At 39.0% G+C, this 15,910-nt stretch overlaps 1 protein-coding gene across 15 annotated transcripts in view; it reads left to right on the forward strand.

The window, feature by feature from the left end:
• The window catches only part of Cnot6l (CCR4-NOT transcription complex, subunit 6-like), a 91,950-nt gene that overhangs the window by 40,984 nt on the left and 35,056 nt on the right, over positions 1-15,910 (forward strand). For all 15 annotated transcript variants that reach the window (XM_087583765.1, XM_087583767.1, NM_001415094.2 and 12 more), the window contains 1 exon segment: positions 12,480-12,569. In XM_087583765.1, coding sequence (XP_087439891.1) covers positions 12,480-12,569 — 90 coding nt within the window.

Below are 15,910 nucleotides of genomic sequence, written 5' to 3' on the forward strand. Positions count from 1 at the left end.
TCTTGATATTACAGGTGTTACACTAGTCAGTTAAAGCCATAGCTTCATTTGAATTTAGTAACTGGGAGGATAAACAGCCAAGGGTGGTATAGAGAATTCTCATATTTTAGATAATAAAATAAGGAGTTGGAGGGTAAGGATAAAGATTAAATATTAATCTTGAAAAAGAAAACAAAATCTAGGTGGGTAAAGTAGCTGGGGTGTTGGTTTTACTCTTAGGGTTTACAGACTTTAGGGGTTGTTAAATCTATGAAGGTACAAAGAGGCTAAGAAGGAGAGAGAGAAGAAAAACTGTAGGAGTAAGGAGTATTTAAGAGGTGACTAACAGTGTAGTGAACAGTGGTTTATAGTAAACTGGGTAGAGAAACACAAAGGCAGTCCTGAAACCTAACTCAGCAATCAAGCAAAACCATCATTACTGTAAACACAAGAATGGAGATTAAATAATAGAAAGTAAAATAAAAAGGATGCGTGTGGAGTGAGTAAGAGGTGAAGTTCTGAAACGGTTCCAACAATCTCCGTATGGTGCGGTGTGCAGGAGTGAGGAGTTGAAGACCACTTTAATCTGTTTGTGTGGTAGGCCAGTTTCTTACGCAGTTCAGCTAGTAAGTCAATTGAGGATGTGTCCATGCTTTAATTTTCCTGCCTCGCTTGAAAATATCATTATATTGGATTTCTCATAGTTGTTCTAGAATTTATTTGTTTAAATTTTTATTTTGTTCTATTTGGAATTTGGTAAGGTCAATGAATGTGTATGCTAGTGGTTTTCATCATAGTTGAGATGGTTTTGGCCAATAACTCTTTTAACTTTTTTCTTCTGTTCTTCTGGGACTCTATTGTGTTAGTGTCTTTGATGGCATCTCCGTAAGGTGCCTTTCATCATTACCTTTTTTAAAGACTTCTATCGCGTATGTCTGTACCTTTGGTCCTTTGCTCCTAGCTGTCCAAGGTTTGTTGTTGAGCCATTTTGGAGAGTTTTACTGCTCGTTGTTTTCTCTCTCTCATTTTCTTTGGCTTCTTTCTATAGATTGTTTTTTGTTTGTTTGTTTTTGATATATCTGTTTTTCATGTGGTTTAAAAAATCAATTTGAAACTATCCTTTGATCTTTGTTTTTGAGACAGTTTCTCATTGTTTGGCTTATGATGGCCTTGGTTTTGTGATCCTCCTATCTCAACCTTCAGGGATTATATGTCCGAAATTTCAAAACTTCTAAGACAGTTTTTTAAAGCTCATTAATATGCAGCTAGTTCTCTTCTGATGATGGAATCACATCCTAATCAGTGCATTGTAATTGGAAAGTGGACACAGTACACTGAAGATCCCTGTGATCATGTGCCTACCTGGAACCTGGAACTTGTTGCAGCTGCCTGTCATGACAGCATAGTTTACTGCAGTTTCTTTAGCCTGATAAAACACTAGAATTGAAGTATGGTTTCTCCTAAGTACATACTGCTTTTGAACTGTTCTAAAGTTTAAGGACTGTTAAATCGAACCACCCAAGATCAGACTGTTGGTAATATAAGTAACTGATGGGCGAGTCTTTTTTTCTTTTGTAAATTCATTAGTTCCACCCTTAGTTTTGCTCATAGTGTTTTTTTTTTTAATCTTTATAGGTTTTTATTTGTGTTTGTCTCTTAGAACTATACTTTTAAGTAAGGGTGATAATTCAGAAATCAGATTTTTACCTTATTCTTTGTTTATATGCATTAGTGTTATTTGCCGTTTTTTCTTCTTGCTTTAGTGAATTTTCAGAAGCAATACTGTATTGTGGCCACTGAAATCTTTACTCAGGGTACTAGTCAGCTAATGATTTGTTTGAGATTGTCTTAAAATGCTTGGAATGATAAATCTTTCCTCTTTGCTTTGTGGTTCTGTTTGGAACATACTTTCACTACTGAGCAGGAAACAACTTCTGTTATCTTTGTTTCCTGCCTGGGCATAGTTTCAAGGTCAGAGGTGAAGCTTGAGCTGTGCTTTATAGTCTTTCCCCTATATAACCCTTTGCATGTGGATAGTCAAGCCCCTGTGGATACAGAATTCCCAAGGTTTTTATTTGTTCAGCCTGTGGTTTGTTCTAACTCTTACTATCTTCCCTACTTCCACATAGTTAAAACTTGACAGTAGTAGGTTTCTGCACTCTATTACCTCTTATCAAGCATGTGGGGAATGTGGGGAATATCCTTCAGCTGTGGGCAACAGTCAGACAACACCATGCAGATCAGACAGTGACTGACTATAGTCTTTATGAGATGAAGCAGAAAGGGCCCAGCTGCACTGCTCTGAGAGTATGGATTACAAGTAAAAACTTAAGAAATCTTTCTTCTTAATCAAATTTGTCTTTGTCCTTAAATGAATCCTCTTTGGGCGTTGCAGTCACTTGGTAAAATTTTCAGGATCTCAAATAGAATAATGTGTTGCTTAAAAACAGGACCATAGTCTTAGAAATATGTTTTTAGGAACTTTATCTTTATGTGAATATTATAGAATATATTTATGTAAGTATAGACAATAAAGCTAGGAACCTTATCTCATCTCTTGATGCAATCCAGTCTATATGGTAAATATGAGATGGTGAAGTAACATGATGTAACAGGGCATGTAATTTACAATAATTTTGTTTAAATGTATGGGAATAACATGTTCTAGTATACTGTAATACATGAACAAGTAACAGTTTTATTGTCATTAAATACTATGTACCCTACATAATGGTATATTTTATAATCTTATACAGTGGGTAGCACTGCTCTGTTTAACACCAACATTACCACAAATACATGAATAATGTATCATGCTTCAGTGTTACAAAGGCCACACTGTTGCATGGGATGAAATGTTTCCAGCTCCATTGTAATCTTAGAGCAGGAACCACCATTACTTATGTCATCACTTACAGATAAAATGTCATTATAGACATTATATTTATATAACTAGTTCTTAGTTTTGTATCTAGATGGAATGAAGTAGTTGATTCTGAGCCAAATATGATTGTTCAGATTGCCACGAGCATGTTTGATGGTGCAGGAGGACAAATGAACGTCTATAGCTATAGAGCAAAAGGATCCATACATCAGTGCATTTACTGAATTGATTGGTAGAGGAATATCAGATAAGTGGAAATTCTCTTTATGGATTTTAGATGCTACCTTATTTTTAGCTTTAGGGCTAGTGGAAGCTGATAGTTTACAAAAAATAGTATATCCTAAAATTTTGCTTAATAGTTGCAACCATGTTAGGTCTAATACAGGGTTTGGTAATAAATAATTATAAAAGGGCAATAAAGATAGCCTAGGATAATTTTCTCTGTCAATTTGTAACATTCTGTCTCTACAATTATGTTTTAATCAGTCACCCTCCTGAATCTTCAACACAGATGTAGCCATGTTACCGATCTCAGTTGACAGTAGAACCACGTTTGTTTTTATTAGTTGTGGTACTGTGTGTATGGAGTTGCAGGTCTATTTGAAGGCCTTTACTCTGCCACTTTTGACTACTTTTTTTAAAAAAAATTTTTTCTTGAATGAATGCTTAACATGGTTGTCCTCTGCGAGGTTTCATCCAGCAGCTGACTCAGAAGGGTACAGAGACCCACAGCCAAAGAGTGGATGGAGCTTGGGGACTCTTTACACAAGAGTTGGGGGAAGGATTGGGACCCGAATGGGATAAGAACTCCACTGGAAGACCAACAAAGCCAACTAGCCTGGGCCATTGCGGGTCTCAGAGACTGAACTACCAACCAAATAAGAATCTACTGACTGGATCTAGACCTCCCTGCCCATAGGTAGCAGATGTGTAGTTTGGTCATGGCTATTGAACAAGTGGAGCCAGGGCTATCCCAAAAGCTATTGCCTGTTTGTGAGATGCGTTGTTCTAGCTGGGCTCAGTGGGAGAGGACGTCCCTAGCCCTGCAGAGATCTGATGTGCAGGAGTGGGCAGGAGTACTCCTCAGAGGAGAGGGGGTGGAGAAGTATTGTTCGAGGGGTTGACCTGGAGGAAGGGTAGTGAGTAGGATGTAAAGTGAATAAGCAAAATGAGAAACAAAACAAAAAAGAAATCCATTTTTCAAAGTAATTTTCCGTTGAGTTCTACTTTAGCCAGGTTTTTTGTTTTGTTTGCTTTTCTGGTTTTGATTAGTGCTATATCCATAATTTTTTCGCAGGGATAAATTTTCTGTTGATAAATGAGAATAAGATTTGAACTCTCCAATATATTTTATATCACATCTTGGGAATATATTGGTTTTTTTTTTGTTTTTTTTTTTTGTTTTTAGCTTTTGAAAGATGTCCCCATTCTTGTTTATCTTCTGATGTGTTTGATCCTTTTATCTAAGGTCTTCTGTTTGTCATTTTCATGGTCTAGTTTATACTACAATGTATTCTGTTAAGTGATATTCTTTTGTAAACTTGGTTGTAAATATTGTGTGTCCTGGATCGGCTTAGTCTTTGTAGTTTTTTTCTTAAGTTAGTATACAAAGTTCCGGGATTGATTACAGCCTTTTCATATAGATGTACATATTTTTACTTGGTTCTTATTTAATCTTCTTCTTCCACAGTCTCTCCCTGATACACCCTAGGCGTGCTCTCACAATATCTGTGCCCTTCCTCCTCCCAGTACTCTCTCATGCAAATCATCCTCCCATTTGAGAAGGGGGAGCCCCACTTCTAGGTATCCATCACATATCACATCACTGCAGGATTATGCGCATCCTCTCCCACTACTGCAACCAAGAGAACAGGATTCACAGTCAGGGAGGCAGGCAGGCAGGCAGGCAGGCAGGCAGGCAGGCAGGCAGGCAGGCAGGCAGGCAGGCAGGCAGTGGATTCAGGGACAGCCTGTGTTTCTGTTGTGGGAGGACCCTCATCAAGACCAAGCTGCTCATCTGCTACATAGTGTGCAGGGGCCAAGGTCCAGACCCTGCTTGCTCTTTGGTTGGTGATTCAGTCTCTGGGAGTCCCAAGGGTCCAGGTTAGTTGACTCTGTTGGTCTTCCTGTGGAGTTCCTGCCGTCTTTGGGTTCCTCAAGTTTTCCTCCAACTCTCTTATGAGACTCCCCAAGTTCCGTCTAATGTTTGACTGTGCGTCTCTACATCTCTTTCCATTGACTGCTAAGTGGAGCCTCTCAGAGGACAGTTATGGTAGGCAAACATAACGGAGGATCATTAATAGTGCCAGGGATCCTTTCTTACCCATGGGATGGGTCTCAATTTGGGGCAGTCATTGGTTGTTCATTTCCTCATCTCTTTTCTGTCTTTGTCCCTGCACATCTCATAGGCAGGACACATTTTGGTTTGAAGGTTTTGCTGGTGGGTTGTTGTCCTTGTCCCTCCTCCCAGAGTCCTGCCTGGCTGCAGGAAGTATCTACTTCAGGATTGTATCCCTCATTGTTAGGAGTCTCAGCTAGAGTCGCCCCCAGTGTCCCCCTGGAGCTTCCCCATTCCAGGTCTCTGGCATGTCTTAGAGATTCGCCCCACCCTGCCAAATCCCCTTTTTTCTCTTCTGCTCTCCCTATATATGATCCCCCACACAACACCTTGTTCTCCTCTACATCCCCTTTCCTACCCAGTTTCCTCCCTCCATCCACCTTTGATATAAGTAATACATATTTTATTTTCCCTTCAGAGAAGTTATTTAGCTTCTTTGGGTCTGTAGAGTACAGTGTGGGTATCCTGTATTTTATGGCTAAAATCCACGTACAAGTGAGTACATACCGTCCATGTATGTTCTTTTTTGGGTTTTGGTTACTTCATTCAGGAAGGTATTTTCTAGGCTCATCTGTTTCCTACTGAATCCATGATGCTCTTGTTGTAACAGCTGAGTAGTATTCCATTACGTGATTGAACCATTTTTTTAACCTATTTTTCAGTTAAGGGACATTTAGGTTGTTTCCAGTTTCTGGTTATGGATAAAGCTGACACTAACATAGTTGAGAAAGGGCCCTGTGGGAATGGTGGAACAGTTTTTGAGTATATGCCCCTTCTGTGCTCTTTTGCTGGTCTCTTACCTCCTGCTCCTCTCAAGTGATCTTTTTTTTAGGCCAATTTTTAAAAAACTGGTTTTCAATACTTTATAATTTTTCCTGTTTATAGATTGGCCAACCTCCTGTCTTTCTGTATAGGGTTGTTTATTACTTTATTTGTTATATCAGAGGCTAGAACTGCTTCCAGTAGCCTTCCCTTGTCTCTTTTGTTTTTGTGTTTGCCTAAAGCCTCATTAAACAATGTCTGCGGCCAAATGCTCTTTGAACAGTAATCTTCTGTTATTCTGAAGGTACACTGATGTAGTTATAAATGTGGAGGGAAAAGAGGTTTATCAGTTGATACCAAGGTTTAAGGGACCCTCAAACTAGAGGTGCCTATGTGGAATATTTTTTTTTCTCCTCTAGATCTGTTAAGACTTGATAAAATTATTATTTGGAGAAAATAGTTTTTCTTTTCTTTTTTTTTTTTTTTCTCAGAGCTGGGGACCGAACCCAGGTCCTTGCGCTTCCTAGGTAAGCGCTCTACCACTGAGCTAAATCCCCAACCCCCGAAAATAGTTTTTCTTAATGGTAGGACTTGTGGAAGGCATACTCAACAGTGTTTGGATTACCTGGTTTTGGTTATAAGGATAAGAGTAGTAACTTCAAGTTCTTTTACATTTTGGAGTAGAAGCAAAACTTAGAACCATTTTTTTTTCTAGAGCTCTAATGTATGAAATTTCTTATTTAAATTTTGTGTCTTTTCCTATTCAATATTAAGCATTTTGAGATCTCTTTGTGCTTTTTGGGTAATTTTCCTGAATCTATTTCCCCTGTTTACCGAGCTTTCTTTTCAGTATGTCTAGTCTACTGATCACCTCATTTGTCGGGAGTTTTCTTTACAACTGGGAAACTCCCACATCTAGACCTTTGATAAGTTTTGCTTTTCTGGATCTGATGCATTTTTACATCAATCATTTTTCTTCATTCATTAAGAAATAAAACAATTTGTTAGAGGTATATTGTTATTTAATATACTTGTTTTCTTAATACTCAAGATGTTTTTGATCACTGTCATAACAGTTTTCCTTTCACATTTTGTTGTTATCTTGACAACAAATTTTCTTCTCACTTGAAATATTTGAATTTTCCTCATGTATAATGTTAATACAAATATTCCTAGGAGACTTACCTCTGTAAAACAATTTGTTTTTATTTTACATTTATGTATTCGTGTGGGAGGTAGGCACATGTTTTAGTCACAGGACTAAAATATAGTAGTTGTTTCTCCTACCATGTGGTTCCTGGCAGTAAGATTCAGTCATCAGGTTTGGTGTCAAGCAACTTCACTCTCACTTGAGACCTGGCTTGAGACCTCTTTTTTATATGAAATTACTCATTCCCTTTTTTTCTATTAATGTTACTGTACTTTTATTAAAAATAAAGTTTTCCATGCAGTATATCAGTTTCTCCTCCCCATCTCCTCCCCACCTCCTCACTCACCCAATTCCATCCTTTTCCCTCTATTTAGCAAACAAATCAACAAACCAGAATATTTTTAAAAAAAGCAGCAACAAAGGAAAAGCATAACAACAGACAGGCAGTCAGGCACTTATAAATCCTATAAAAACACAAGTCAAAAACCATAGTATACAAGCAAAACATCAGTGATATTTAAAAAACAAACAAAAACAACAACAAAAAACAGTATAGGATACCCCCTCGCAAACACTGAATTTTCTTGTGTTGGCCGTCCACTGTGAGCCAGGGCACTTCAGTGTGGCTTGTATACCCGGTGGTACTTGATTAGAGAAAATGAGTTTTTCTTTGGAAGTGGTTGTGAATTGATTCTTGTTAGGAACTGGGACTTCTTCTGGGTTGAAGCTGTGCAGGCCTCTGTGAGTTCATATATAGGTCGTGTTGTGTCTGGAAGACACTGTTTCTTAGTGTCATCCATCCCCACTGGTCCTTATGATATTTCTTCCTCCTCTTCTGCATAGTTAAGATCCGAGGGGAGGAGTTTGATGAGTTCTTTTTTTTTAATTGAATTTGTTATTTACATTTTAAATGTTATCTCATTGCCTGGTTGCCCCTCCAAAAACCTGCTATCCCACCCCACACAGCTTCTATGAGGGTGCTCCCTCACCCACCCACTCCCTTCCACCTCCCCACCCTGACAGTCCCCTACACTGGGGCATCAAGTTTTGACAGGACCAAGGGCCTCTTCTCCCATTGATGCCCAACAAGGCCATCCTCTGCTACATATACAGATGGAGCCATAGGTCCATCCCCGTGTTCTCTTGGGATGGTGGTTTAGTCCCTGGGAGCTCTGGGTAGTCTTGTTGGTGGATATTGTATTCTTACGGGATTGCAAACCCCTACAGCTACTTCAGTCCTTTCTCTCCTCCACTGGGGACTCTATTTCAGTTCAATGGTTGGCTGTGAGCATCCACCTCTGTATTTGTCATGCCCTGACAGAACCTCTCAGGAGACAGCTAAATCAGGCTCCTATCAGCTTGTACTTCTTGGCATCAACAATATTGTCTGAGTTTGGTGTCTGTATATGGGCTGCATCCCCAGGTGGGACAGTCTCTGGATGGTCTTTCAGTGTCTGCTCCACACTTTGTCTCTGTATTCCCTACTGTGAGTATTTTTGTTCCTCCTTCTAAGAAGGTCCTTCTTGAGCTTCATGTGGTTTGTGAATTGTTTCCTGAGTATTCTGAGCTTTTGGGCTAATCTGCTTATTGGTGAGTGCATATCATACGTGTTTTTTTGTGATTGGGTTGCCTCACTCAGGATGATATTTTCTAGTTCCATCCATTTGCCTGAGAATTTCATGAAGTCATTGTTTTTAATAGCTGAGTAGTACAATATTGTGTAGATGTACCACATTTTCTGTATCCATTCCTCTGTCGTAGGACATCTGGGTTCCTTCCAGGTTCTGGCTTTTGTACATAAGGCTGCTATGAACACAGTAGAGCATGTGTCCTTGTTATGTGTTGGAGCCTCTTTTGGGTATATGCTCAGGAGTGATATAGCTGGGTACTTTTTTTCTGAGGAACTTCGAGACTGATTTCCAGAGTGGTTATACCAGCTTGCAATCCTACCAACAAGGAGTGTTCCTCTTTCTCTCCATCCTCACCAGCATCTGCTGTCACCTGAGTTTTTGATATTAGCCATTATGACTTGTGTGAGATGGTATATTATTATGGTTGTTTTGATTTGCATTTCCTTGATGACTAAGGATGTTGAACATTTCTTTATGTGCTTCTTTGCCATTTGATAATCCTTAGTTGAGAATTCTTTGTTTAGCTCTATAGCCCATCTTTTAAATAGAGTTATTTGGCTCTCTGGATTCTAATTTCTTGAGTTCTCTGTATATATTGGATATAAGCCCTCTATGGGATGTGGGATTGGTAAAGACCTTTCCCCAATCTGTTGGTTGCTGTTTTGTTGTCGTGACAGTGTCCTTTGCCTTACAGAAGCTTTGAAGTTTTATGAGGTCCCACTTGTCTATTCTTGATCTTAGAGCATAAGCCACTGATGTTCTATTTAGAAAAATTTCCCCTGTGCCCATGTATTTGAGGCTCTTGCCCACTTTCGCTTCTATTAGTTTCAGTGTATCTGGTTTTATGTGGAGGTCTTTGATCCACTTGGACTTGATCTTTTTACAAGGAGATAATGCTGATTTCCAGTTGAACCAGCACCATTTGTTGAAAACGCTGTCTTTTTTCCATTGGATGGTTTTAGCTTCTTTGTCAAAGATCAAGTGACCATAGGTGTGTGGGTTCATTTCTGGGTCTTCAATTCTATTCCACTGATCTACCTGCCTGTCTCTGTACTAATACTGGGCAATTTTTATCACTATGGCTCTGTAATACAGCTGGAGGTTAGTGATGTTGATTACCCTGGAATTTCTTTTATTGTTCTGGATAATTTTGGCTATCCTGGATTTTTTGTTATTCCAAATGAGTTTGCAAATCATTCTTTCTAACTCTGAAGAATTGAGTTGGGATTTTGATGGTTATTGCACTGAATCTGTAGATTGTTTTTGGCAAGATGACCATTTTTACTATATTGATCCTGTCAATCCATGATCTTTCAATCTTCTGAGATCTTCCCCAAGGTACTTTATATTATTTGTGGCTATTGTGAAGGGTGTCACTTTCCTAATTGCTTTTTTAGCCTGTTTATTCTTTGAGTAGAGGAAGGATATTGATTTGTTTGAGTTAATTTTATATCCAGCCACTTTGTTGATGTTGTTTATCAGTTCAGGAGTTCTCTGGTGAATTTTTAGGGTCAGTTAAGTATATATCATATCATCTGCAAATAGTATTTTGACTCCTTCTGTTCCAGTTTGTATCCCTTTGGCCTCTTTTTGTTGTCTAATTGCTCTGGCTAGGATTTCAAGTACTGTATGGATTAGGTAGGGAGAAAGAATGGACAACCTTGTCTAGTTCCTGATTTTGGTGTTATTCCATCAAGTTTCTCTCCATTTAACTTGATACTGGCTACAGGTTTGTTGTATATTGTTTTTACTATGTTTAGGTAAGGATCTTGAATTCCTGATCTTTCCAAGACTTTTAACATAACATGAAGGGTCATTGAATTTTGTCAAATGCTTTCTCAGCATCTAATGAGGTGACCATGTGGTTTTCATCTTTGAGTTTGTTTACATAGTGGATTTTGTTGATGGATTTCTGTATATTGAACCATCCCTGTGTCCCTGGGATGAAGCCTACTTAATCATGATGGATGATTGTTTTGATGTGTTCTTAGATTCAGTTCGCAAGAATTTTATTGACTATTTTTGCATGAACATTTATAAGAGAAATTGGTCTGAAGTTCTCTTTCTTTGTTGGGTCTTTGTGTCCTTTTTGGTTTAAGTGTAATTGTGGCTTTAAAGAATGAATTGGGTAGTGTTTCTTCTGTTTCTATTTTGTGGAATAGTTTGTAAGTATTGGTATTAGGTCTTCTTTGAAGGTCTGATAGAATTCTGCACTAAACCCATCTAGTCCTGGGCTTTTTTTGGTTGGGGGATTTTTAATGACTGCTTCTTTTTCTTTAGGGATTATGGGACTATTTATTTAGATGGTTTATCTGATCCTGATTTAAATTTGGTACCTGGTATCTGTCTAGAAAATTGTTCATTTCCTCCAGATTTTCCAGTTTTGTTGAGTACAGGCTTTTATTCTATGATCCGATTTTTTTTTTAATTTCATCAGTTTTTGTTGTTATGTCTCCCTTTTCAGTTTTGATTTTGTTAATTTGGATACTGTTTCTATGCCCCCTGCTCTGTCTGGCTAAGGGTTTGTCTATCTTTTTGATTTTCTTAAAGAACCATCTCCAGGTTTTGTTAATTCTTTGTATAATTCTTTTTGTTTCTACTTGGTTGATTTCAACCCAGAGTTTGACTATTTCCTGCCATCTACTCCTCTTGGGTAGATGCTTGTTTCTGTTCTAGAGCTTTTAGGTGTGCTGTCAAGTGTATGCGGTCTCCAGTTTCTTTTGGAGGCTCTCAGAGCTGTGAGTTTTCCGCGTAGCACAGCTCTCTTTGTGTCCCATGAGTTTGGGTATGTTGTGCCTTCATTTTTATTACATTATAAAATGTCTTTAATTTCTTTACTTCTTCCTTGACCAAGTTACCAGTGAGTAGAGTGTTTTCAGCTTCCATTTGTATGTGGGCTTCCTGTTGTTTTGGTTGTTATTGAAGACCAGCCTTAGTCTGTAGTGATCTGATAGGATGCATGGGATTATTTCAATATTCTTGTATTTGTTGAGGCCTCTTTTGTGACCAATAGTATGGCTAATTTTTGAGGAGGTACCATGAGGTGCTGAGAAGGTATATTCTTTTGTTTTAGGATGAAATGTTCTGTGGATACCTGTTAAATCTATTTGGTTCACAACTTCTGTTCATTTCACTGTGTCTCTGTTTAGATTCTGTTAACATGATCTGTTCATTGATGATAGTGTGGGGTATTGAAGTCTCCCAGTATTATTGTGTGAGGTGCAATGTGTGCTTTGAGTTTTAATAAAGTTTCTTTTATGAATGTGGGTGCCCTTGCATTTGGAGCACAGATAGTCAAGATTGAGAGTTCATCTTGGCAGATTTTTCCTTTGACGAGTATGAAGTGTCCTTTCTCATCTTTTTTGATAACTTTTGGTTGATAGTGGATTTTATTTGATATTAGAATGGCTACTCATTCCTTCTTAAATAGAATTGTTATGTTTTGGTTAGCAGTCAATTTTTCAAGGTGATGTAGAATACTATGTATGTTTTTATGAGTATGCATGTATGTATTTCTTTATGTCAGATTTTAGGATCATATGCTGAAATCTGGAAATAACTCTTTTGAAGTTACTATTTTTGGCTGTCTTAAAGTATTTTCTTTATATTCATATAATTTCTTAAGATATGTGTTAAGATAACCAGTAAAATTCAGTTTAGGAAATTAGTATGTTGTTCTATAATGTATGCTCTGAAATTGCAATTGTCATGTTTTATTTTTGTTTTCTGTTTAAGGCAATCCTTTATCACAGGATATTATGAGCTTATACCAGGACCCAGATGGAACCCGAAAGCTACTGAACTTCATGCTTGACAATCTTGCAGGTAACTTTTAATGACAAAGCATTGAACTCTACAGATGCTGTCAGTAGCTGATGTGCCACACATTACTTTTATAGCTGCCTATAGGACTGGAATTTCTAGCTTACATAGTAGTTAATGAAATAGGTAGAAAGTCTGAAATTTGAGATTCTTTTTTTTTTTTTCATGTATGAGTACTTTGTGTTCATGAAGCAATGTGATGAGAGTTTTAGTTATTCTATCGTGTAGGAATTTTTACTACAACTGTGACTGCTGCTGCTGCTGCTGCTGCTGCTGCTGCCGCCGCCGCCGTCCCCGCCGCCGCTGCTGCTGCTGCTGCTGCTTCTAAGACAGAGTCTTTTTGTGTAGCCCTGGAGTGGTCTGGACGTTATAGTGCAGACCTGGCTGGCTTCAGACTCACCAGATATTTACTTGTCTCTGCCTCTGAGTGTTGGAATTAAAGATACAGGATCATTCATTGCATGCCACATAGGTAGAGGGTCAGGGAGGCCGGAAGACGTCAGTGTCTGGAGCTGGAGCTGTAGGGAGCGTGAGCTGTCTTCAGTGCTAGGAACCAAACTCCGGTCTCTTGAAAGAGCCAGACCAGAAGAGGGCATCAGGTCTCATTACAGAGGGTTGTGAGTCACCATGTGGTTGCTGGGAATTGAACTCAGGACCTCTGGAAGAGCAGTCAGTGCTCTTAACCACTGAGCCATCTCTCCAGTCCTGCTGAGCTGTTTTAATTACTCTCCCCCTTATTGATTACCTGGAGACAGGGTCAATCATTGAACCAGAATTAGCTTTTTACAGCTACGCTGACTGGCCAGCAGTCTCTTGAGATAGGACTGCTTTTGCCCCGTAATACCAGTATATACATATATAACACCAGTATATACATATATAACCTGGTGTTTGTGTGTTCCTAGTATATACATGTATAACCTGGTGTTTGTGTTACTGGGGGTTTGAGTTGAGGTCTTAGTAGTTGTAGAGCATACACTTTTTACCCAGTGAGCCAGCCATCTTCCTCGTCTACACACCCAGCCCCTTAAAAACTTAAAAACCCCATTTATTTAGTTATTTATTTGACAGATTTACTATAGCCTTAGCTGGCCTAGAGCATACTGTGTGCACTAGCTGGCCGCGAACTCACACAGATGTACTCATTTCTGCTGCCTCCCAGGTACTAGGTTACGTGAGTGAAGTTACATGATATTCCCATGTGTGTATTTTTTTTATTTTTACTCTGAACCATTTATTGATAATTTTATTCTTTCATTACTGTTCTTTAATGCTGCATAAGAAATCATGTCTGGAGTAACTGATGTAACTCAGTCAAGAGATTGCCTAGCATTCACAGAGCTCTATGTTGGATCCCTAGTGCCACATAATCTGGGTGTTGTGTCAGCATATACTTGTAATTTCAGCATGTGGGAGGTTGACAAGGGAGGAGCAGAAGCCTAAATTCATCCTCAATTACATTTGAAACTTAGACAGAAATATATAGAAACAAAAAGAAACAATATCTCTTATTTAAATTTTTTCATATAGTATATTTGGATCATGTTCTCCTTACTCAGCTCTTTCTAAACTACATAAATGGTTTTTCTATCTATCAAAAACAGAAACTAAAAAAGCAAACAAACAAATAGATAAAAAATAATCAAAGCTAAAAAAAAAAAAAAAAGGATATCCTTTTTTGTGTTGGCCAGCAGCTACTTCTGGGCATAAGACCTGCTCAGGGATGTAGTTGATAAACACCCAGTGACACTCCATTGGCAGGCATCAATTGGGAATGGATAGAAATTATGCAGAGTGAGAGAATTGCAGCACTCAGTTCTGTCAGGGGTGTCTTTATCAAATCCCTCCCCTTGAGACTCTTGGATCTATGCAGAAGAGGGAGTGGAAAGAAAGACTTTAAGAACCAGAGATGGTAGATGACTCCAAGGGGAAAAATATGCACGCATATATATGTGAATGACGGTGTGATGATATGTGGTCCTCCATGCTGGAGGTTTTCCAGGGAGATCTCTGGTCCGGCTAGAATGGTATGTCCAGGAGAAAGGACGAGAACCTGGGCAGGTGCTATTTTACCTCCATTTCCAGCTGGGCTTAGCCAGCAGGAGACAGACGAGCTGGCGAGGGGTGCAGGAGGGCTTCTGGCAGCGATTTTGGGAGAGCAGATCTCTTCCCCAAGTGGTGGTGTTCCAGCTCTTAGGACAGAAGCTCTTAGATGACAGAGTGATTCTTGCACACCTTTAATTCTGAACATGACCCTTAAATACAGTTTTTTTGGATGAGTCAGACCTCATCTACGCATTCTGGGACGTAGTCCTGTCTCTATGACTGATCTGTCTTGAGCCTAAGTGACCTACACATCCTCACCTGTAGAGGAGGGGCTTGGGGCATTGCTGTGAGTGACTGGTCTGTCTCCTTTGATCTGATTATATTTGACTGTATGGGTGTTTTTTTTTTTTTTTTTTTTTTAATCAATTTCAAATATCCTTTCACAATGCTGTGATAGAAACTGCAGAAGTGTCTTAAGCATTAAAAGCACTGGTTGATTTTTCGGAGGACCCAGGTTTAATTTCCTTACCTACATGGAAGCCTACAACCTTCCTCAACTATAGGTCCAGGGGATTCGACACCCTTTTCTGGCTTCCTGGCACCAGGCACACATGTGGTACATAGACGTACATATAGGCAAGAACACACATACATAAAATAATAAATCACTTTTTAAAAAATGTAGTGGGCACCAAATGTAAAAGTAAGGGCTGTTCTATTCCTGCCCTTGCTTGGCATGATGACACAGAGACCTTTCTATATATTAAAGACTGCAGGCACTGTAGCTGGGGAGGTTTTGAACTATTCTGACCTGACAGTTGTGGCTTGGCCTGTATCCCGGCCACATGGCATCTTGGTCTGCCCTGTCACCTCCTTTTCCTTCTTCATTCTGGCCTGATGGCAGCTCCTCTGCTCTCCACCTGATACCCCTTCTCTTTTTGTAGTTCTGGAAGCCCCGCCTTTTTCTCTCCTGCCCAGCTATAGACTGTTCAAGTCTTTATTTAACCAATAAGAAGATGGTAGAGGACAATGTTTTACCAAACACTGAATCAGGAGATGCTTCATAATGTTGACAGTATTGGAGTGCAACCAGATCCTGGGTATAGAAATCAGCATTTGAATACACAGTGCACAGATTGTCCTCCAACAGATACTGTTTGAGATTATATTGAATCCATGCAGTGCTTCAGAAGCATGGATAAGTTGACAACTATAACAACACCACAATACTGTACTTCATTACTTCATTAATTGGGGCCTTCTGGAATTTCAGTTTTGAATTTTAGGTTTCCTATAAT

Source organism: Rattus norvegicus, chromosome 14 (assembly GCF_021556685.1).
Source record: "Rattus norvegicus strain SHRSP/BbbUtx chromosome 14, alternate assembly SHRSP_T2T, whole genome shotgun sequence".
Taxonomy (NCBI): Eukaryota; Metazoa; Chordata; class Mammalia; order Rodentia; family Muridae; genus Rattus; species Rattus norvegicus.